At 41.3% G+C, this 23814-nt stretch overlaps 1 protein-coding gene across 4 annotated transcripts in view; it reads right to left on the bottom strand.

Moving 5' to 3' along the window:
* NR2C2 (nuclear receptor subfamily 2 group C member 2) overlaps positions 1-23339 on the bottom strand; it is a 98325-nt gene extending 74986 nt beyond the window's left edge. The window contains exons 1-3 of one of the 4 annotated variants that reach the window (XM_055343316.1): positions 23028-23339; positions 12610-12649; positions 9650-9733 (exon numbers count right to left, since the gene is read on the bottom strand). In XM_055343316.1, coding sequence (XP_055199291.1) covers positions 9650-9709 — 60 coding nt within the window. In that variant the 5' untranslated portion in view covers positions 9710-9733; positions 12610-12649; positions 23028-23339. Of the gene's footprint in view, positions 1-9649; positions 9734-12609; positions 12650-21840; positions 22168-23027 lie in introns of those variants that run through there. The other 3 variants (XM_055343315.1, XM_055343317.1, XM_055343318.1) reach the window with 3 other exon arrangements.
* Positions 23340-23814: the final 475 nt, after the last annotated feature.

Raw genomic sequence — 23814 nt, 5'->3', positions numbered from 1 at the left:
CAAAATGCTTAAAAATAAACTTACCCAAGGAAGTAAAAGACTTAAACATTAAAAACTACAAAATATAGCTGAAAGAAATTAAATACATAAATAAATGGAAGACATACTATGTTCAGGAGGATTTAATATTTTTAAGATGCCAATACTACCCAAAACCATTTACAGATTCAAGGTAATCCCTATGAGATTCAAATTTCAACAATGTTTTTTATAGAAATAGAAAAACCTACCCTAATTTTCATATGGAATGTTAAGGGACCCAAATAGCTAAAACAATCTCAAAAAATTAGAACAAAGTTTAGGGTCTCACACTTCCTGACTCCAAAACTTACTGCAAAGCTAAAGTAATCAAATCTGTATGGTAGTGGGATAAAAACAAACACACAGACTAGTGGAACAGAACAGAGAACTCAGATCCTTGAGGATATTATGCTACAACTAAGCCAGTTACAAAAAGACAAGTTCCTTATGATTCCACTTATGTGAAATTCCACTTATATGAAGTATAAAAAATAGTCAAATTCATAGAAAGAATGATGGCTGCCAGGGGCTGGGAAGAAGGAAAATGGATAGTTGTTTAGTGGAGTTTAATAAGTTTTATAGAGTTTAGGTTTCATAAAATAAAAAGTTGTGGAGCTCTACTGCACAACAATGTAAATATACTTAACACTACTGTATATACTTAAAAATGGTTAAGGTGGTAAATTTTATGTTATATGGTTTTTACCATAATTAAAAAAAATAGACAACCCAAAAATAAATACTTGACTATATCAAATGATTTTCAAAAAGAATGTTAAGACCATTCAATGGGGGGAAAGGACAGTTTTTTTCAACAAATGGTGCCAAGAAAATTGGATATCCACTAATGGAAGAATCAAGTTGAACCCTTACATTATTCCATATACAAATGGATCATAACCTTAGAAGAGCCAAAACTATGGAACTCTTAGTAAAAATAGGGGAAAAGCAGGACACTGAATTCGGCAACAATATCATGGATAAAACACCAAAGGCACAGGCAACAAAAGAAAAAAAATGGATAAAGCTGAACCTCATCAAAACTAAAAGCTTTTTTTTGCATCAAAGGGCACTACCAAGAGAGTGAAAACACAACTCAAGAATGGGAGAAACTATCTGTAAAGCTTATCTCTGATGAGTTTTATTACTCAGAATATGTAAAGAATTACTACAATGGGGCACCTGGGTGGCTCAGTGGTTGAGCATCTGCCTTTGGCTCAGAGTGTGATCTCAAGGTCTTAGGATCAAGTCCCAAATCAGGCTCCCTGCAGGGACCCTGCTTCTCCCTCTGCCTATGTCTCTGCCTCTCTCTCTCTGGGTCTCTCATGAATGAATAAAATCTTAAAAAAAAAAAAAAAAAAAAAAAAGAACTCCTACAATTAATAAGAACAAAACAACTCCATTAAAAAATGGGCAAAGGTCTTGAATAAAGAGGATCTCTAAAGCTGATATACAAACGGCCAATAACCACATGAAAACTTCAACATCACTGATTATTTGGGATATGTAAATCAAAACCAAAATGAAATACCATTTCATACTCATTAGGATGGCAATTATAAAAAAGAAAGCAGAAAATACCAAGTGTTTGGGAGAATGGGGAGAGATTGGAACCTGTGCACTGTATAGAAATACAAAATGGTGCAGCTGTTAAGGAAAAGAGTATGGTGGTTCTTCAACAAATTAAACAGAGAATTACCATATGATCCAGCAATGCCACTTCTGGGTATGTACCCACCAAAACTGAAATCATGGATTTGAAGAGGTATTTGTACACACATATTCATTGCTGCATGATTCATAGTAGCCTAGAGGTGGATGCAATCCAAGTGTTCAAGGACGGATGAACTGATAAACAAAATGTAATATACATACACAATGGAGTATTTTTCAGCCTTTTTAAAAAAGGAAGATGAGACACCTAGGTGGCTCAGTGGTTGAGCGTCTGCCTTCAGCTCAGGGGGTGTTCCTGGGACCCAGGATCGAGTCCCACATCAGGCTCCTAGCAGGATGCCTGCTTCTTCCTCTGCCTGTGTCTCTGCCCCTCTCTCTCTCTCTGTTTCTCATGAATAATTAAAATCTCTAAAAAAAAAAAGATAATTTTTATCTTCTGTGAAGATATCTTTTATCTTCTTTATCTTCTGTGAAGATAAAGTTCTGGAGATGGATGGGGGTGAGGGTTGCAGAATAATGTGAATGTGAACTTAAATACCACAGAACTGGACACTAAAAAATGGTTATAATGATGAGTTTGATATTTTACTACAACACAGAACAGAAAAACTTCTCACAAAGGACAATGTCTAACACTGATTTAAAAAAAACACAAAAAAAGGGCAGGGAAAGCCTATTTTTAGAAATAAGGAGTTAAATACCAGAAGAAATCAAATTGAGAGAGGGAGATTTAGGGTTAGGAAGGGGTAGAGGTGGTTCAGGAACCTGCTGTTTCCTATTTCAAGCTGAACTTAGTGTTGGCCAACTTTCAAATCTATGTATATGTACTACATGTTGACATGAAAATTAAACCTTAAATGTCCCGTTTGTAAGATGCAAGAATAACAGAATTTAATGTAATGAGTTGGTCTTTTGAGGACACTGGAAACTTGAAACCTGAGCAATGACTTTGCTTTTCCTACTTGAGGGTGTAGCTTTGCCAATACAGAGTTTTATTCAATAACTGGGAGAGCTATGTGTTTTTAAACATTTCCTTACATGGAAGTGTTGTTTTCTCCAATGGTGATGCAAGCCCTGCTGATAAAAAGAAATAATGGGGTCGTAGGAATTTGGCTGTCCTGTGGTGACAGGACCTTCCTATTCAAAGAGCATCTGATGGCCTCTGAGAGCCCCTGAGACAGCCGGGGGCCCAGGAAAAACCTTGCCAAGATCTGTGAAACCACCTCCCTTCCACTGCGTAAACACACTCAACTTACAGTTTGGGTGCATGAATGGTCTCTTTCTGCCAACCAGTAAGTAACTCAAAATGCTCCAGCAAGTTAACTCCTAAATTTCTCTGGCTCAAAACATTGAGTTAAAAAGTGTCTTTATTATATGTAGGCAATATGAAGAAATACAGAGTCTCTGTGTTTTATATTTCCAGCTATAGAAGGAAATCTTAAATGCTTAGAAAATACTGAAGCCCTTTCAAAACTCCATTTATTCAATATATGAAAAATAAAACTAATGCTACTGTTAGATATGATTCAATTTTCCACTCCTAAAATTACAAATTCTCAACTGTCAACTATTCCTTTAAAAAAATTAACCATATCAAGGGTGCCTGAATGGCTCAGTTGACTGAGTGTCTGACTCTTTGATATCGGCTCAGGTCATCCTAGGGTTGCTACAAGTTGGGCTCTGCACTCAGCATGGAGTCTGCTTGTCTCTCTTCCTCTGCTCCTCCCCTCTCCTTATCTCTCTCTAAAATCAATCAATCAATCAATCAATCAACCTTAAAAATTAACCATATTATTCTTTATCAGGTTTCATAGTCAACTCCATAGTACAAAGATTTTGCAGAAGCTTGAATTTAGCCACCCTTCTGACACTCTGATCATGGAATCAATAATTATGTTGAACTGTTTAAATAAGAGAGTTACAATTTAAACTTGGAAAATAAAGTATAAAGACAATTGCCTATAACCTGGAAAACTAAAAACACTGCTAGTATTTAGGATATTTTAAAAAAATGAACTTACTGGACAGTAATTAAAGGCCTGGGTTCGAATGTCACTTACATACGGGTTTGAAACCTGGCAAAATAATCCCATCTTTCTACCTCTCAGTTTCCTCTTATTTAAAGTGGGGAAAGTGGGACACCTGGGTGGCTCAGTGGTTGAGCATCTGTCTGCCTTCAGCTTGGGGCATGATTCCAGGGTTCTGAGATCAAGTCGTTCCCTCCCCCCACCTTTGCAGGGAGCCTGCTTCTCCTGCCTGTGTCTCTGCCCCTTTTTGAGGAAGGGAAGTAGGGAAGTAGGGAGAGAGAAGGGAAGGAGGAAGGGAGGAAGGGAGGAAGGGAGGAAGGGAGGAAGGGAGGAAGGGAGGAAGGAAGGAAGGAAGGAAGGAAGGAAGGAAGGTAGGTCATACTTCCCTTGTAGTGTTAATGGAACTATTGAATGAGATGACAAGCTTAGCATAATACTTGACACACTGTAGTATCACAGTACATGGAAATATTTGGTATAAATATTTTATAAAATTGGAATCAAACCGTATATATGTATTTTTTAATGCATAGTTTATTGTGTATGTAAATCTTCCTTTACTATTTTGGAAAGTACGTAATTCTAATTAGTAAGTGAAACTTGTCACACACCCCTTAGGTTTCTGCCCCCCCCCCCAATTTCTTTTTATTCTTTTATCTTGGAAAATACTTTCTAATTTTGGCAGTGGCATCTGGTTGCTTATGCATGATTTTTTTTTAAGTTTTATTTTTTTTAAAGATTTTATGTATTTGACAGAGGGAGAGCACAAGCAGGGGGAGCAGCAAAGGGAGAAGCAGGCTCCCCACTGAGCAGTAAGCCCAACTCAGGGCTCAATCCCAGGACCCTGGGGTCATGATCAGAGCTAAAGGCAGCTGCTTAACCAAATGAGCCACTCAGGTGCCCCAAAGAGTTTTATTTTTATTATAATTTTTAAAAGATTTAATTTATTTATTTGAGAAAGAGAGAGCACAAGTAGGGATTGGGGAGGGAGAGGGAGAGGGAGAAGCAGATTCCCCACTAAGCAGGGAGCCTGATGCTGGGCTTGATTCCAGATCTGAGACAAAGGCAGACGCTTAACTGACTGAAACACCCAGGCACCCCTAAAAACAGTTTTATTGAGATATAAGTCACCTACCATAAAATCTACACATGTAAAGTATACAATTAAGTAGTTTTTAGCATATTCACAGACATATGCAAAGATCACCACACTCAATTTTAGAACATTTCATTACCTCAAAAAGAAATCTCTTTAGGTATCACCTCCAATACAAAGCCCTAACCGACCACTAATCTAGATTCCATTTCTGTAGATTTCTCTATTCTGGACATTTCATATGAATGGAATAATATACTTTGTGGTGTTTTGTGACTGGCTTCTTCCTTAGTATAATGTCAAGGTTCACCCATGCTGTAACATTAGTCAGTACCTCATTACTTTTTATGGTTGAATAATATTCTATGTATACAACATACTTTGTTACCATTTGTCAGGTGATAGATGTTGGCTGTTTCTACCTTTTGGCCACTTTTAATAACACTGCTATAAATACTCGTGCATAAGTTTTTGTGTGGACATGTTTTCATTTCTCTTGGGTATATAGATGACCCAATATAGGTTTGAACTGCATGGTTCACTTGTGCACAGATTATTTTCTATAAATACTTTGGCAAAGTTTTTGGAGATTTGTGACAATTTGAAAAAACTCAGAGATGAAATGCATAGCCTAGAAATACTGAAAAAAAAAAAAAAGAGAGAGAGAGAGAGACAAACTCCGGCACTATTGTAAACATACAGTATTTAATACATATAAAAAATATGTTAACTGTTTATGTTGTTGGTAGACTTCCAGTCAATAGTAGGTTATTAGTAGTTAAGTTCTGGGGAGTCAAAGTTATACACAGATTTTTGGTTGTACGGTAGTTGGCACCCCAACCTCAGTGTTATTCAAGGGTCAACAGTATACCTAAGAATGGAATTGCTGAGTCATGTGGTAACTCTATGTTTAACTTTTTTTTTTTTTAGATTTTATTTATTTATTCATGAGAGAGAGAGAGAGACATAGGCAGATGGAGAAGCAGGCTCTATGTACAGAGCCTGATGTAGGACTTGATCCCAGGACTCCAGGATCATGCCCTGAGCTGAAGGCAGACGCTTAACCGCCAAGCCACCCAGGTGTCCCTATGTTTAACTTTTAGAGGAACAGCCAGACTGTTTTCTAAAGTGGCTGTATCATTTCACATTCCCATCAGCAATGTAGGAAGTTTCCAGTTTTCCACATCCTCACCAACACTTGCTACCTGACTTTTTATTTCTAGTCATTCTAGTGGGTGCAAAATGGTATTTCATTAGTTTTACTTAGAGTGGAAATTAATGAATGGACAATTCAAAAACAATTGAGAAAAATCAATGAAACCAAAAAGTGGTTCTTTGAAAAGATCAACAAACTGACATACCTTAAGCTAGGCTGATCAAGAAAGATTAAAAATTACTAGAATCAGAAATGAATGAAAAGAAATTGCTACTGAATTTAGAGAAATAAAAAGGATTATAAAGGAATTCTGTACATAATTGTATGCCAACATATCATCACTTAGATGAAATGAGTAAATTCTCAAAAAGACACAAACTACTAACCTAAGAGTAAACAAATAATATAAATAGACCTATAACAAGTGAAAAAGACTGAATTAGTAACCAAAAAACTATCGTCAAAGAAAAGCCCAAGTCCAGATGGCTTCACTGCTGAATTCTCCACATATTTAAAAAAGAATTAACACTAATTCTTCATAAACAATTCCAGAAAACAGAGAGGTCACACAATTTGCAGGTGGCAGGGCCAGGATTCAAATCTAGGCTATCTGACTCTATACTCTTGACCACTATATTAAACTGCCTCTCTGAATAATCGAATAAATTTGAGAACATCATAAGACATCAAGTTGTTACTTTGTATTATCTGACTTTCGTAGTTTACCTTAGTATTTATGACTAATCTGGTCTAGAGAGAAAAAAGTTGATCTGGGGACCTGAGAGAAAATCATTTATACGATTGACATTGTTGCTTTATCTCATTCATGGAGCAAAAGCATGGTACCTACTAAAGCTCCTTATACATTTTTAATTCCATGACTTCTCACAATGCCATAAGATAGACAAGTTAACTATTATTACTCCCATTTTCTAGATGAGGAAACTGAGGAGCAAGGTGGTCACCCAGATAGCATATGGCAGGGCCTGAATTTAAATTCCAATCTGGGGGTGCTTGGGGGCTCAGTTGGTTAAGTGTCTGCCTTCATTCCACTAAGGTCATGATCCCAGGGTTCTGGTTCTCTCTCTGCTCCAGCCCCTGCTTTTGCTCTCTCTCTTGTTCATTTTCTCTCTCAAATAAAATCTTAAAAAAAAAAAAAAAAATCCCAATCTGTTGGTCCCTGCAGATCTTCTTTTCTACTATGGAAAGCCTGCCTGTCTTTGTGTATCCTCTCCTCTGCCATGGCCTGTCTCATGCTTGACCTCCTTGATTAAGAGCTCTTGGTAAGCAGACACCCTGGCCTGTTATTTACCTGTGTGCCCTCACTGGTAGACAGGCAGAGAACGGGTGTGTTCCTTCACTGTCTGCTGATTGAATAAACAACTATCCAAAAAGTGACTGTTAATAACTCCTCAATTAAGATACTTCATTCCCATTCAATTACTACTGAGCATTGAAGTGATGAACTGCAGGCTCTCTTACTCTTGTAGCCCATTTAATATTACATATGTAGTTATTATATATAGTTTACTAAACTCAAAATTACAAAAAAAAAAAAAAACAAGAATTTTAAAGAACATACACTTATCCCTTGAATTAAAAGCAAGGAAATCTAGGGAATATTTAAATAAGGTTACTTTTACACTCCTAATTAAGAATGCCTTCTATTATTTTGGAAGTCTTCTAAAAATGCACTCGTCATGGGAAACTATAGTTAACAACAGTTAACAACAGTCTTCTAAAAATGCACTTGTCATGGGAAACAATAACATACACTAAGTTAATATGTGATATCCCATTTCCTGAACGAAATAAGATAATTTGGCAGAAAATTTTAGCTAGCTAACTTTCTGACTGCATATACAAACTTAGATTAACCTATAAATTACTATAGATTACTACAAGAAGTTCCTATACTAATCTCTTCTAAAGAATTAATGAGGACCTCTTAGGGCAGTGATACATCAGTTCCCAAGTTAGCTTCAACTGAAAACTGTATCAAATGAAAAATAACCCTAACCAACAATAATTTCCAAGGTAATTATTCCTACCACAAACTAAAGAAACACATAAACACAAGCACCTTAAACTTAATACTTTCACAGCTCTGAAAACCCTTTCAAAAATATGATTATTTGCTGGGGGAAGGAGGTGATTAGTTAAACTATTGCTTTAAAATTAATGGTTGACCCAAAATTTGGAAAATCTGCTCACGACTTTTATTGGTTTAAACTGGCATGTTGGGATCCCTGAGTGGCTCAGCGGTTTGGAGCCTGCCTTTGGCCCAGGGCGTGATCCTGGAGTCCCAGGATCGGGTCCCACATCGGGCTCCTTGCATGAAGCCTGCTCTTCCTGCCTGTGTCTCTGCACCCCCTGCCCCCCACCATCTCTCTCTCTCTCTCTCTGTATGTCTCTCATAAATAAAATCTTAAAAAAAAAAACTGGCATGTTATGTTCTTATCTTTTTAAATTCTTTCTTTAAATGCTCACTTTTTTGGGTAAATTTGCATTTTTGCCTTAGAAATACAAGTACTGGTTCAAAAGTACAAAAGTGAATGCTTCTAATCGTTCCTGGTTACAGTATGATGCAAGATTTATTGGAGGAACTTTGGAAGAAGTGAAATCGAACTAGGTGTACCCGTGACCAATTACTTCTGTCTTTGAGTCTTGGTTTCCTCACCTATAAAATGGGAATAATGATCATACCAACTTCATGTGGTTCTTGTGAAGAATACAGCCCTTGCATCGGCCCAGGATGGAGTGAAAAGATCTGGTCTTAATTTCTTCCTTTACACCTCAAGGTGCCTGAACATACTAGCTATGTATGACTGACCTTTTTTGCCTTTTTTCTTTCGACTTTACATAGGTTTCTGACTTAGGGTGCCCTCCCCAGCATCAGCTGCAGAGTTCCTCATCCCACTGCTTTGGGTCTGTCTGACAAATGCTTGATATTCAAAACACTCTCTAGGATTACATTCCTCACATGGAGTTTTATTTCTCACCCTGATTTATAATTACTCCTTAAACAGGCTGAGGTCACTAAAGGAGGTCCAATGGCTCATTTACCTCCAGATTTCTCAATACCTACTCAAATCACTAGCACAAGGTAGTTGGTCAATAATAACTGCAAAATGCACAGAACTGGGCTTTCCACCATGCCACAGTATTAACAAAGTATCAAATGTGCAAGAAACTAAGAGCCTTGGAGTTAAAACTATAATCATTTAAGGTGAACATTTATAGTTTCATCTATTTTTAAAAAAGATTTTTAAAAGGTTTTTATTTATTTGAGAGAGAGAAAGAACAGAGGGAGAGAGAGGGAGAAGCAGGCTCACCAATGAGCAAGGAACCCAAAGCAGGGCTTGATCCCAGGACCCTGGTATTATGATCTGAGCCAAAGACCGACGCTTAACTGACTGAGCCACCCATACATCCCAAGGTGAAATTGTTAAACGTTGCCTTACTGTATGCAGCTACGCCACCCTACTCGTGCAAAGAAACATTAGGAGTAAATGTTCTTGTCATTTTTATTTTTTCTTCAATGGCAGCATCCTGCTTTGGATTTGGATGACATGCTGACTTCATTGGGACTATTTTCAAACAACAGAGCACACTGATTTACTTTTCCTTTCAAAAGCAAGGGTGCCAGCTATTGTGCTAGCCCCTGTCACTCACCTCAGCCACCTGCTGGGTCCCCACTCTGTGCTGAACCAGCCCCTCCATATTTGTAGCCATGGTGAAGCAAGATCATTAGAGAACCTGTTTGGAAAGATGCAGCAACTTCTATCAGGTGGGGAGAAACCAGGCTACTTGAAAAATATCAGAAATCAAAATTCATCTTTGGTACTGCTGTGCAGATTTTGCCCTCTATTGAAGACACAGCTACAAGGCCACGCATATCTGGATATGCTGCACCAGATTCTTCAATTACAGGTACCAAAATTAATTAGCAGAAACATTTCAATTTGGAAACAAGACTTCCCCTGGTAAACAGATAAAGATGACTTTGGAACTTTAATTACCAGGTCTCATGGGTTGTAACAGCTTGGTTCACCTCTCAGGGAGGTGGGAATCACACCTTTTTGGATAGCTCCCTGTCACAGTATGCTGGAAGAGAAGGTGGCTATCTGAGAAAGGTGTGAGATCAATGTTAGATCCAGAGCACTAGATTGCTATCACCAACTATACTACTGTTACCAGTAGCAATGTGAGAGGCAACACCCTGCCCAGGTGCTATCACACCTCACTCATAGGTTGAAAGGCAAACACCAGCACTAATCAAGAAAATAAGTAGACTGCTTTACTAAAGTGGGCTAAAAACATGGAATCCATAAATTTATCAATTTATATTTTGAAGTCCTCATTAAATTAGAAAACCAGATAATTCAGCTATTAATAGAAGAAATAGTGTCATCGTTTGTAAAAATTTTTAAAAATCATCTAAAACCCCAAAAGTGTACTAGTTTCCTGGGTGAGGATCTCTTGAATGCAAGCACTCTTAATGCAACAGATTCCGTGTCTCTTCAGATCTAAATACACAGCTTCACTGAATAATCCCTAATCCCCTTCCAATAACTCTTCCACAAAGAATCCAGGATAAAGGGATTCCACTTTGGACTTAGTTCCTGGACAAATCAGAAAGACTTTATTACTGACGGCATAGGTGAATACAAGAAAAAAAGTTCTGGTGAATACGAGAAAAAAAGTTCTGGTATAATTTATTTCCAGCAAACATGTAAAAACTAATAGTACTACCAAGTGTGTAATATACACAAATGCATACACAGTTGCTTGGCCCTTCTTCAATCATAAACTAGACAGTGAAATTTTACAAAACACTTTCCTGTAGTTCTTACCTAAAGTATTACACTTAAAAGCACTGATCTCTATGAAACTTTTTCACTGGTAACTTTTCAATTATTCTATCTACAATTAGATAGCCATATCTATTTACATAATTCCCCTTTCAATTATTTTATTGCCAAAATGGCAGTGAGGGAGAAATGGAGGCATGAAACTGTGATTGATAAATATAAAAGAACTGGCCCCTGCCTCCAAGGAGTCGAAATCTTTTAAGAGCATGTACTGTATCACTTGCTACAATGATTCCAGATCACCAGTGTCAGTGATTCAAAAAACCATTCTGGTCTTTTCCCCAGTTACAGTTTGGTTCCAACTAACAGAAATGGAAGAAAAAAAGTATCACTTCATAGATACCAGAAAAGTTTACTGACAGATTAAAAACAATTATTCCATGCTAAAAGTCTAGAGTTCTAATCTTTTTTCTCAAAACAGTAAACAAGAACTAAGAAATCAAATGGGTAGACAGCCAATATATATTTTATATTAAGAAATAAAATCTAAACACGCAGCTGCAACTTTTAATTATATCACTTTTAAGTAATGTTAGCATTTCTGTTGCTGTCATTAACTGCAGTTTGCTGTAAAAAAATATATGAATCTTAATATCATAAAAATATTCTTAGGGAAATATTGAATAGTATAGAAATAAAATAATACTAGAAAGGTATAGGGCAGCCCGGTTGGCTCAGCGGTTTAACACCGCCTTCAGCCCAGGGCGTGATCCTGGAGACCCAGGATCAAGTCCCACATCAGGCTCCCTGCATGGAGCTTCTCCCTCTGCCTATGTCTCTGCCTCTCTCTCTGTGTCTCTCATGAATAAATAAATAAAATAAAGTTGCACTTTTATGTTTTATTTATGAAAATCCTGTCCTACCTCAGGGTCTTAAGTATAATTTTAATTATTTTTTATGCATGTTTAAGAGTTTTGTCCCTGTCTCTCACATTTAAGGCCTTGGTCTATGTGCAAATTGATTCTTGAGTTTGATGAGGAATAAGGATCCAATTAATTTTCTTCCTGTGTGGATAATCAATTTTCCAGCACCATTTCTGAACAATCTATCCTTTTCCCTACTAATCTGTATTGCCACCTCTGCCCTATTTCAGGCTTCCATGTATGTGTAGCTACAATTTTAAGTTCTCTATTCTGTTCCACTACTGTTCTACTTCTCTTTCTCCATGCTACTACCATTATCTGATTACTGCTGCTTTACAAGAACAGTTGTGCTCATTGTTAGGGCAAGTGGCCCCCCTTGCTCTCTTCTCCACACTCCAACTTCCTGGACCATCTCAAGCACTCAACACCAGAGCAGCAACCTTTCTTTACATATTTGAATTCTTACAATTCTTGATCTCACTGTTGGCTTTCTCCCTCCAAAGCAACTTCAGGCATCATCAACAGCAGCTTTCGAAGCTGCTTAAAAATGAACAAGGAGAAATGTGCACCTTCTGGAAAAACAAGCAGAAACAAAGAGTGAGAATAAGAGTGGGGAGAGAAAATGAAAGAGAAACTATGAAAAGCAAGTGCTTTCAATAAAGATTTAAATCCAATGAGAGCAGGTACGAGAGAGTTATTTCAGAAAATTATTTTCCATTTCATAATTTTTGAAATATGTTGTCACAAACCATATTCTATCCTCACATATAAATTAGAAAGACAGAGGCTTCTTCTTCCAGGATATTAAAATATAAGAGAAGTGAGGGAAAACATTTAACTCACCAAGTGCACCAAGGGAAAAAAAAAAGATAATGTCAGAGGGTAATAAGACTCTCACCTGAGAGCTTCTCTTACTGCTACCGCAGCCATAGGCAGTCCTAGAGACAGAAAGATCACAGTGAGAAGGAAGGGTAGAGAGTTTTGGAAAGGGTACTGGGCACTGGTTGTCAATTAGGGGTGTCTCCCTAGAATGAGAAGCTCCAGGGGATAGTCAGTGGTATCCACATGTAGCTTGAAAAACCATATTGACTAGCACAATATAATTTTGCACTTGATATGAAAAAAGAACAATCTATTGTTTTGATAGTATAAACTGGACAAAGCATTAACAATTCTTGGCTGGTGGAGCTGATAGTAAGCATAATACTGACAAGAACACTTACTGAGTGGTTACTATACTCCAGGGACTGTAGGAATAACCACCGTGGACAAAGTACTAAAGTAGCACTTGGTACAGAAACCTGAGGTCTTCAAAAGCTGGCGCTTGACGCACTCAGCTCCTTAACCCTTGAAGACTGCCCACATGCACAATAATGCTTCTGAAAAGAGACTGATTCATTGCCAAAAGAGCTAGAAAACCAAGTATCTTAAGTAAAAAAAAACCTGCGACAGAGTATTTTCCTATGATGGTTTTAAACTAATGAAATTCAAGACCATCAAACCTTTAAAAGCAATTGCTGTGAACTAGGCAATGAACTGAGAATTAATACTATAGCAAGAAGGATAAGAAAAAGGGGCAGCCCCGGTGGCTCAGTGGTTTAGTGCTGCCTTCAGCCCAGGGCCTGATCCTGGAGGCCTGGGATTGAGTCCCATGTCGGGCTCCCTGCATGGAGCCTGCTTCTCCCTCTCCCTGTTGTCTTTGCCTCTCTCTCTCTCTCTGTCTCTCATGAATAAATAAATAAAATCTTAAAAAAAAATAAGAAAAAAGAGGAGGAGGAGAAAACCCTTGTCCCTGAAGAAAGTAAGAAGGGATCTGTAAAAACTATGCAATGTAAATATTACAATGAATGCCCAAAGGTAAAAGCTTCTCCCTCTGCCTGTGGGAGCCATCGAGTTTCATAAGAGAGGAGCTACTTAGACTGGGCCTTGAAGAAAGAATGGAAATTTAGCAAGCAAAGAACAGGATGATAGGGAGAGAGTTCTAAGCAGAGGGCACAGCTCATACAAACCGGCTATGAAGGAAATGGCAAATGTGAAGAGCAGCAGACCATCAGATGGGGAACTGCTGGAAAGGTCAGGGGCGGAGAGAGCCTGATAAGAGTTGACATTGGAAAACCACCAGAGGTTTGTCAGAGAAATGAAGCGATCACATCTGGATCTTCAAAAAATCCCTTTGGGCAGCAGTGTAGGGATGGAAAAGGAGAGACTGTATGTGGGAAGGCAGTTAGAAAGTGGTGGCAAGAAAGACTAGGAATGAACGCAGGGTCCTACACTTAACTAGAACAGTGAGTTTTTCTTGTACAGCACACTAATAACCACAGGGCACGACATATAAAACTGTGGTACAGAACACAGAACAATGGAAGTAAAACTATTATCGACTGGCCTTCTGCAGTGGTAGGTTTTAGAATATAAATCCTTTCAAATACATGTAGAGCAATATCACTCTTTTAACAAAAAAAAAAAAAAATGGAGAATACAATGGTGACTCTGAATCAACTCTTCTGGGGTCACAAAAAGAATACAGCTGACCAAATCTAGCAACCGAGATTTTTTTAGTCAAGCAGGCTACAGAACCCACTGTAGTGAAGACTGTGCTTTGACTGGAACACCTGAATTGCCAGATCAGTTGCCAGGATGGACCAGCTACACCCTCCACAGGTGCAGGTTTATGAGCCAGGGTCTCAAATAACAATAAACAAGTCCCGGGACAAGGAAACTGTCTTCACTGACAGGAATGAGTGAGCTTGCGGGCCCGGCACAGTAACTGATTCACATCATCCATATTTATGTAGCGTGTGGCCCATGATAATATAACATTCAAAATAGCTCGTCTTGATATTTTCCCACTTAAACAAATATACTGGGTTTTTGAGGCTCTGACACTAAGTTGATCTGATACCGTATTGCATGAGTTTATTGTGAAAGTTTAAGATCAGATCTTAAATATGTATGTCAAGAGCCTAACAGCGTGCCTGGTGCAGAGTAGACATGCAACAAATACATGGTAGCTACCATTGGTATAAGGAAATGGTGACACTTTTACTTTCTCAAAGAAATCTGAATGCAAAAATTCAAACTGAATAATGTGTATTATAACTAGGAATAGGTGTCATATTTTGATGTAAGACCCATACATAAAATATGCTCACATAACACTTGTAATTCATTATTAAATTATTCAACTGGGCAAAATGAAAGGCTTGAATTAGGATAAATCTCACAAATATTAAAAAAGAAGGCAATAAGTATTTGCAAAATACTACTGGGTATAGAATTTCTTGATAGGTACAAGGTATTCAGTTTAAGTTTTATTATGCTGTGATTGTCAGAAGTCTTTTTATATTCACGGGAAAATAAAAATTGAAGAATCTGGATTGCCTAAGAGAGAATTAAAAAATAAGAAATACATAGGTGAAGACTTGAAATCCTATATCAAGACTTGAAATCAGGAAGTGGTAATCAAGTGGCAATTTGAGTATAATGTAAATAAATGTTCACTGACAGAAAAAATGCTCACAGGGATGCCTCAAGTTCAGATATACATCCTTTAAAAAAAAAAGATTGAGAGTGAGAGAGTGAGTGTGTATGGGGAGGGGGAGAGGGCAGAGGTAGAAGGAGAGTCTCAAGCAGACTCCACACTAAGGGGGGAGCCCAATACTGGCTCCATGTCAAGACTCAGATCACGACCTGAGCCAAAACCAGGAGCCAGATGTCTAATACCACTGAGCCACCCAAGAGTCCCCAGATATATAACCTTTTATCAGAAACCCCAACATTATTTAGACTCAAGGATTATTCAGCTTCTGGGCCAGATGACTTCTACCCTCCACAGGAAACCTATCTCTTTCATGTTACAAATCTAGACTGTAAGAAAGGCATAGCAATGGTGTATGTGTGATGGTGCTGGGGAAGTGAGGTGAGGAATGAATGAACAGTGCGGAAGAGAAGTGATTCTCACCTATATGGAGTTCCTATTGTATGGGAGCAGCACTACAATTTTCTGTATGAGACTGTCCCTAAAAAATCATGTACACTGTGGGTGATTTCCTCCCTTACCAAGAGTCCAAGTGTAAAGGTGATATGCACTCTTAGTCTGAACGATCTGAATCATGGATAGAAGGAAGAAGGAAAGCAGGATAGATTTCCTGAGCATCTACTATGTGTCTTACATCAAAGTAGGTATCATTTAATCCTTAACATACTGTCTCAGTATTATAAGCTCCACCAATATTGACAGAAAAAAAACAGACTTTTAATCAACTTGTTTCAAGTCATCCAGTTAGTAAGAGATAGACTCAAGATTTTAAGGCCTCTGCCTCTAAAATCACAATATCCCCTCTCTACCACAGTTTCCTTCAAAATAGTTTCCCAGAAAACAGAAGTCAAGAGGAGCGAATTTTAAAAAGTGACAGACCAGTTAATTACCTAAGAGAACAAACTGCTTATATCAATAAGCTAGATCACTTAATAACTCCTTTATATAACCACTAATTCCAAAATATGTGATTTATGTTCAGGATAGCTCACCAAAATTTATGACCTAGCTCAACTCAGGTAGTAACATAATAGTTCTTTTGGAACTTGAACACACTTTTCTCTTAAAATTTTACCTTCTTAACAACTACATTGATTAAAATAATGAGGATAGCTTTGCCACCTCGAAGTAAAAATTTTTACTAAAGCACAATTGCAAGTAAAAAGTGCACAAATCATAAATTAAACAGCCCAGTGAATTTACACCAAGTGAACACACATATACAAACCATTCACATCAGAAAACATTACCAGCACCCTAAGTTTCCTTTGTTATCCCATCATTGTCATTTACTTCCCCCCGTTTCTTAAATCTTGGATTAGTTTTGCTCGTTTGTGAGCTCTAATACATTTTTTGTGTCTGTTTTCTTCTGCTCATTATTTTTGTGATAAACATGAACAGTTAATCCATTCTCATTGTTGTATAGTATTCCATTATATGACTTTGCCATAATTTATTTACCCATTCTATAGCTGATGAACATTCAGATTGCTTCTAGTTTAGAGTGCTCACACCTAATGCTCCTATGATGCACTTTCTTGTACATGCCTTTTGATGCAATGCCATTTCTTCTATATTTCAAAATTTTCCTATTTAAAAAAAACTGTATTTTCCTTAAGAAATGTTATAAATTTAAAATTTCAAAAATATGCATTAAATAATTCAAGTAATATATTCTCTCTTTTTTTTAAAGTAGGTTTTATACCCAGCATGGAGCCCAACATGGGGCTTGAACTGACGACCCTAAGATCAAGACCTGAGCAGAGATCAAGAGTGAGCCATTCAGGAACCCCCTGAGTTCTAGAGTATTAGAATATACTCTAATTACCAGTCTTTTCAGCCAAGTGCTGGCATATACTTTGCAATATATGCTTTTAACCTTGGTGAAAGGTGATTTTTCAAGAATTCCAGGCTATTCACTTAATCTAGAAAAAAAGATGCATTATTGCAGAAACAGTGGAGCAGGGGGAGAGAAAAAAAATGAGGACAATACAAATGACATTTCTGAAATGTTTCATAAATTATACAATAATTCAAGTTCAATAAATACTACTGGGGCAAATGCATCATGAGGCCTGCTGGCATTGTGTGTCTTCTCAAGAGTCATCCTATCATTGTTATCTTTCTCAGCCAAGACCTGCTCGACACACAGAGGCAGGCAGTAATTGGAGTTCTTAAGATTGCAGGTGTGAGCAGCCAGGTAAGAAACTATTGTTTTTTTTTCTGCATAGCTTCTATCAATACATGGATGACAATAGAGCAATTAAGGTGGGGGTGCTGGCATGGCTCAGCCGGCTGAGTGCTTGGTTTCGGCTCAGGTCATGATCTTAGGGTCCTAGAATGGAGCCCCATATTGGGCTCTGCGCTCAGCACAGAGTCTGTTTGTCTCTCTTCCTTTGCTCCTCTTCCTTTCCCTGGGTCATGTGCATCTGTGCATGACCACAATCTCCCTCTAAAATAAATAAATAAAATCTTAAAAAGTAATAGTAACAAAGGCAAATAGGTGGCTCCAGTAAAACCATGAATGCTTCAAGTTTGAGTCTATTCTCACAAGCCTCTCATTTCTCTTGCTAACCTTCAGTAGTATTCACGCCATTTTCTAGGCCCCAACACCTCTCATATTACTAATCCAAACAGGAGAGAGTGATATACTTGTTTATGCTTGAAATGAAACTTCTCTCTACAACAATATTAACATTTCCAGGAATCAGAATCTTTGGGGTTACTGTCAATAGTTAAGAAATAAGTTTTACCTATTAAAACTTCAAGCCTCTTCTAGTGGAAGAGATAATTTTTATTGACTCTAGACATTACACTCTGCCCCTGAGGTTGGCTTTCATCATTATAGGAGTCTGGGGGCACATCAAGAAAGGATAGTTGAGTGTCTGAGCTAGCCTATTCCTTCCCCATCTTAATTCACCTCCTGTCCTTCTAGTCTAAGACTCTCAGATGCCAGGGGCATGAATCTGCTCATACTGTCCTAACAGTGCCCTATGCCAGTGCGTTGATATGGGCATTCATCTTCTCTGTCCAGTCCCTGTCATCATCATTAAAAGCTATTCTAGCTGAATTGCTGTTCCCAAGCAGTCCTGCCATTTGGCCCAGAGCTCCTGCTGCTTAAAACTCTCTAGCACTCAGGGCACTGAAGAGAGCATGGGAAGCAGGTGGCAGCAGTATGACAAGGGATGTGGGGACGGGACGGCAGGATGGGAGGGAATTATAAAAATCAATCAATCAATCAATCAAACATTATTTAAGCTCCTAACAACCAGCAATGAAGTAAAATGAGATGAACTAATTCTGGCTGGGGAGCTTTGCATCAGGTGTGAGGCTGGGCTTGATGAGCTCTAAGACGAATTCCTTTACACATTCTTCGTAAGTGGTATTGATTAAAGGGGACCAGTATCTGCTTTAGTAGGTGTTTTGGGACTAAAGAGGCATTTAGCACCTAGGTAAGAGAACTCAAAAAATAAAAATACTAAATGAGAGCCCTCCAGACATCACACTCAGCCAGATACATGAGGCCAGTGATTTAGTGCTATGACTGAGAGGGAACTATTCTACACAGGCCCACCTACTTTATTCTCTAAGTCATTTGGACAACTGGCCCCTACTCCTGGTCCCAATCTCAGTGTTGGCTCATCCCTCCTTCTATTACAAGTGGGGAATGTATAAGTCTCTCAAAGGTTACCCACTGAAGGTTCTGGAACAGAACAGATGCTGCACTGTCACTTGATTTCTTGGAAACAAATCTTAAAACTTCCCACAAGTCTTCATACAGTGAAGGTGATATTACATAGGGTCATTACATAGGGTTTTTCTCCTTTCTATGAAGGCATGTTCCAGCAAAACTTCAAAATGATCATAAATACAACCGTTCAAGGCAATAAATAATTTAATGATATATAGCTTTTTCATTAAACTATCAGTTCTTTGCTTACCCTGAGTAATTGGTTCAAGGAATCAAGTGTTAAACTGAACAATTAACGCCAAAAAAATCCTTGAATGGGACAGAAAAGAAACATCCAAAAATAAAGAATTAAATAAAAATGTTACAAAAATGTCCCATTTACCAGACTTTCCAGAAGCTTGAGACATGCTTTGCAAAAATCTGCTTTTAACCTTGGTAAACCAATTAAAAGGTGATTTTCAGGGATCCCTGGGTGGGTGGCGCAGCGGTTTGGCGCCTGCCTTTGGCCCAGGGCGTGATCCTGGAGACCCAGGATCGAATCCCACATTGGGCTCCCGGTGCATGGAGCCTGCTTCCCCCTCTGCCTGTGTCTCTGCCTCTCTCTCTCTCTATGACTATCATAAATAAATTAAAAATATATTTTTTATAAAAAAAGGTGATTTTCAGTAACTCCACTGCATGAATCAATTTATCATTGGAAATATAAACATTTAAAATATTCTTTCAACTCCCAACTCCTTGCAAACCCACTAAAGTCTTCTGTTCTTTGATCTTCTGTAATAGAGAAACAAACACCAGCAATTTTAATTTCAAGAAAATTACATAGGTGTTTTGTTTCTTCCCTTAAAATGACACGATATTTGGGTTATTTATAAATGAGTTCCATATGAACTAGATTTAATTTATAATTCAATTGTTAAATTATCTCTATATCTTTAAAAAAAACACACACAAATCATCATATAAGTGGGTAAAAAGGAATTAATCAGAGTTATTTTATTCCTATTTACATCTCCAGGCAGAGCCAGATCTGTGAGGGATTAATTTCTAAATTCATCCAAATACTGAAACAGACATTTTATTGCTGACACTGCTATCTGAATTGCCAAGCAAGCCCACAAAAAAGGCACCATTAAAGAGCAGCAACTTAGTAAACAGTAATATAAGTTACCGACAATTCATTCACTTAATAGTATCAGACACTCTGCTCTACTAAGTGCTTGAAATAAAATGAGTGAAATGACTCCTGCTCTCTCAAAGCTTATAGTATTGTAAAGAGAACAGACATCAATCAATCACGTAATGGAGTGTAATTAAAAAGTGAAAAAAAACTTACAAGGAAAAAGAACACGATGTAAGGTAAAAGAATCTGATCTAGGCAAACAGGCTTCAGAGAGGGCTTCCCTGAGGAAGTGATGCTTGAGTTGAGAGCCGTAGGACTAGAGTATGGGGGGAGGCTTGTGGGGGAAAGGTCAGGCCAAGGGAAGAAGAGCCTGAGAAAGGGCCAGGGGTAAAGATAAGTCACACCCTCAGGGAAGTAGAAGCTAGCCATTCTGTTTAGAGTACAGGCAGCTAGGGGTACAGGGATAAGAAAATGATAAGCTTTAGAAAGCTCTTAAAATAGGAAGCAGGAAAACGGCCTGTACTGTAACATGGGTTCGAGTGGGGCTTGAATAATATAAAGCCTGTAAAGGAATTCTGTAAATTATGAAACACCCGTTACTTTCATTAGCACTATTTACTTCCACTATGTTGTTTTCTAAATAAACTTTTGGCCTGGATGCCAAGGGACAAGCCAAAAGCAGAAGAGCTAAAACTAGAACCTCAGTGTTTTAATCCAGTGTTTTGTCCCTATGCCACACTGCCTAAAAATTTCACCGTTTACATCACTTAACTAGTCCAGTGTCTTTACCAGACAGCTAATGACAACTCCAATCATGAGTATACACCTGGCAATTTTCTAAGCTCTTTATTTACATTAACTCATTTAATCCTCAATTCCAGAAAAAAGGTTCTATTGCTGTCCAGATGAAAGCAACTGAGGTTCAAAAAAGTTAAGAAAATTATCCAAAGCCACACGGCTGGTAAATGTTGACATTGTTAACCACAACATTATTTAGCTTCTGCCTAAAACATTTTGTGTGTACACATGCGTGTGTATATGTACATATGGGGGGAGTGGAGAACAGAACTCAGGTATAAAACCACATCCATGTAACTGAGGACGCGGATCAGTGTCTTAGTCACCTAGTGCCAGGGGTATTGGTGGGGTTTGGCAAATATTTTATGAATTAAAGATGGATATAAAGGACAAACAAAAAATTTGAATCTAGAAGTAAAGTGATTTTCTGAGGCTTCCCGTTCCCCTCCCCCCTCCCCCCCCCCCCCCCCGTCATGTATCCTTCAGGAATTCATTTGATGGCTATATTTCTCTCTACTTTTTTGTTGTTAAATTGAAGGTTTTTTCCTCCATTACCTCGGTCATACTTCACAGACGTTAGCCTGGAGTAGGCAGCGCGGGATTACGGCAAAAGGTCAGTGAAGGAGTTCCAGCCTCTCCCTACCACAACTGGCCTGTGGTCAGTCACTGCCGACGCTCGGACGCTCGCTCCCTCGGCGGCCCTCACCCCACCCCGGCTGCGCGCTCTCCCCAGGAAACGTCTTCCTTCCTGGGGTTCCCTCCGTTCAAACCTCACCACCTCAGGGACCCCCCTCACACCCAATCTAAATCAGTCTCCTCAGGCCTTGAACGCATCACTCCGCTTCACCCTTTAACGTCGACCCGCCCAACCCCCAGTCCTGGGAAGGCAGAGGCTTTGTCTCGGTGGTTCCCGGCATGTGTCCTCCACGGCCGCAAACTAGGCAAACATGCGTTTATTCAATCGCCGAACGAGAATTACCTCCAAATCTCTCTCTGTCCTGCCAAGCCCTCAACACCCTTAAGCCTTCCAGTGTCGGCGGCTCTACACCCTTCTCCACAGGAACACCGTTTCTCCGTTACTTTGAGGATCACAAAGTAGCCTGGACTCCATTTTCCGAGCAGAGCCCCTCAAACGATCTTGAGAAGGGAGGTCCGGGCCTGGCAAGCACCACCACCATTCCCCCCATCCTACAGTCCAGGAAATTGAGCCTCGGAAGGGATTCGCCCGCAGCCATGCCGACAACACGGGGAGGAGCCCTGCGGGGTGTCCAGGTTCCGAAAAGCCCTTCCCACGAGGCAGCGCCGAGGACTCAAGACGCTTCATCACCTTTATCACTATTGTTCTACAGGGTTCGCCCTGTACGCGCTCCAGACCTGGGGAAGCCGCCCGGCCCCTCGCCGCCTCCCCGCGCGCCCCAGACTCCTAACCCAGGCCGCGCCCCCGCGCGCCCCGCCCCCGGCCCCGGCCCCGCCCCCGCCGCCCCGGCCTCACGCCGCGCCGCGGCCTCTGCTCCCGCCCCGCAAGGGCTCCCGCGCCCCGCGGGGGCCGCCCCCACTCGCCCCAGCCAATCAACAGAGCGTCGGGGGGCGGAGCCGCAGGCCCCAGCCCTCCTATCCGGGCGCCGATTGGCCGGACCAGCCTTCGCTCACGAAGTCGCGCCCCGCACCCGCCTCCCTCTTCCTCCACCCTCCCTTCAGGAAAAACGGCGGTTGGGCCGCGGCGGTCCCCAACGGCGGGCGGGAAGCGGCGGGGCGAGGAGCCGGGGAACTAGGGAAGGAGGGACTGCAGGGAGGAGGAGGATGAAAGGGAGGAGGAGGGGAGCCCGGCCCAGCCGGAGCCATCTCCATCGCGAACAAAATGGCGGCGCTGGCGGAGGGCCAACTGTGAGGCGGGGCCGCGGCCATTCCCCCTCCGCCCCCACCCTCGCGCCGGCCGGGCCGGTCAGGGGGAGCCCGCTCGCTTCGCCCGGCCGCGGGCGGGGAGGGGAGGGGAGCGGCCCGGCCCACTATGCAAAGCGTCCGGCGCCGCCGCCGCCGCCGCCGCCGCCCCGTGGCAAAGGTAAAAGGGTCGGGTTCAGCCGCCGTCGCGGCGGCTCCATGTCCGCGCGCCAGGCCCGCCCCCTCCGCCGCCGGCCCGAGCCCGCCCCGGCCCCTTTTCAATTTTACCTCTGGATTTGGCGCCAAAGCGGCCTCGGAGCAGGTCCCGTGTCTGCGGCGGGCGGCCCCCGACGCGGAGGGCAGGGCGCGGGGAGGCCGGGCTCCCGGCGTTGGCGGATGGCGGGAGCCCCGGGGCCGCGGGCTCTCGGGGCAGCAGGCGAGAGACGAGACGCCGCGGTGGGAGCGGGGGCGGCGGGGGCGGGCCCGGGGGCGCCGCCGGGGTCGCGGGGAAGGGGGGGTTTGTTATTGTTTTTGTCAGTGAAAGGTCAGAGTTCGTGACCCCGGTGCCGCCGCCGCCGCCGCCCGCGCGCTGGTAGGAGGAGGGCGAATGTTCTTCTTCCTCTTCCCAGCGCCAGCCTCGCCGCGGCCGCGGGGGGCGGGCGAGCACGCGATTGGCTGGGACGCGCGCGCGCACCGGAACGCCGCGGCCGGCGCTGGTCCGTCCGGCCCCTCGGCGGCCCGCGGGCCCGGCGGCGGGCGGTGGGCGGCGGGCGGCGGCCGCGGGGCAGCGAGGCCGCGAGGCCGCGAAGCCAAGCGGCCCGGCCGACAGGGTCTGCTTTCAGGGCAGAGGGCCGCTCGGTCGTCTTAAAAGCCTGGGAACGCCGGGCGCCGTTATCCGGATGCCAGCCCGCGCCTCCTGCGGGACGCGCTCGCCCGGTGACCTCTTCCATCCCGGCCTCCCGCCGAGCTGAAGCCTAGGTGTGTGCTGGCCGAAGAAGCCGTCTCGCAGCGGAGAGCCTGCAGGTCAACGGGGGGGCTTAGTGGTGGGTATTGGGCGGTTTGTGCCCTGCTCTTT

Source organism: Nyctereutes procyonoides, unplaced genomic scaffold (genome assembly GCF_905146905.1).
Source record: "Nyctereutes procyonoides isolate TBG_1078 unplaced genomic scaffold, NYPRO_anot_genome, whole genome shotgun sequence".
Classification (NCBI taxonomy): domain Eukaryota; kingdom Metazoa; phylum Chordata; class Mammalia; order Carnivora; family Canidae; genus Nyctereutes; species Nyctereutes procyonoides.
The sequence above is the reverse complement of the archived record's forward strand: the minus strand, read 5'-3'. Positions and strand labels throughout refer to the sequence as shown.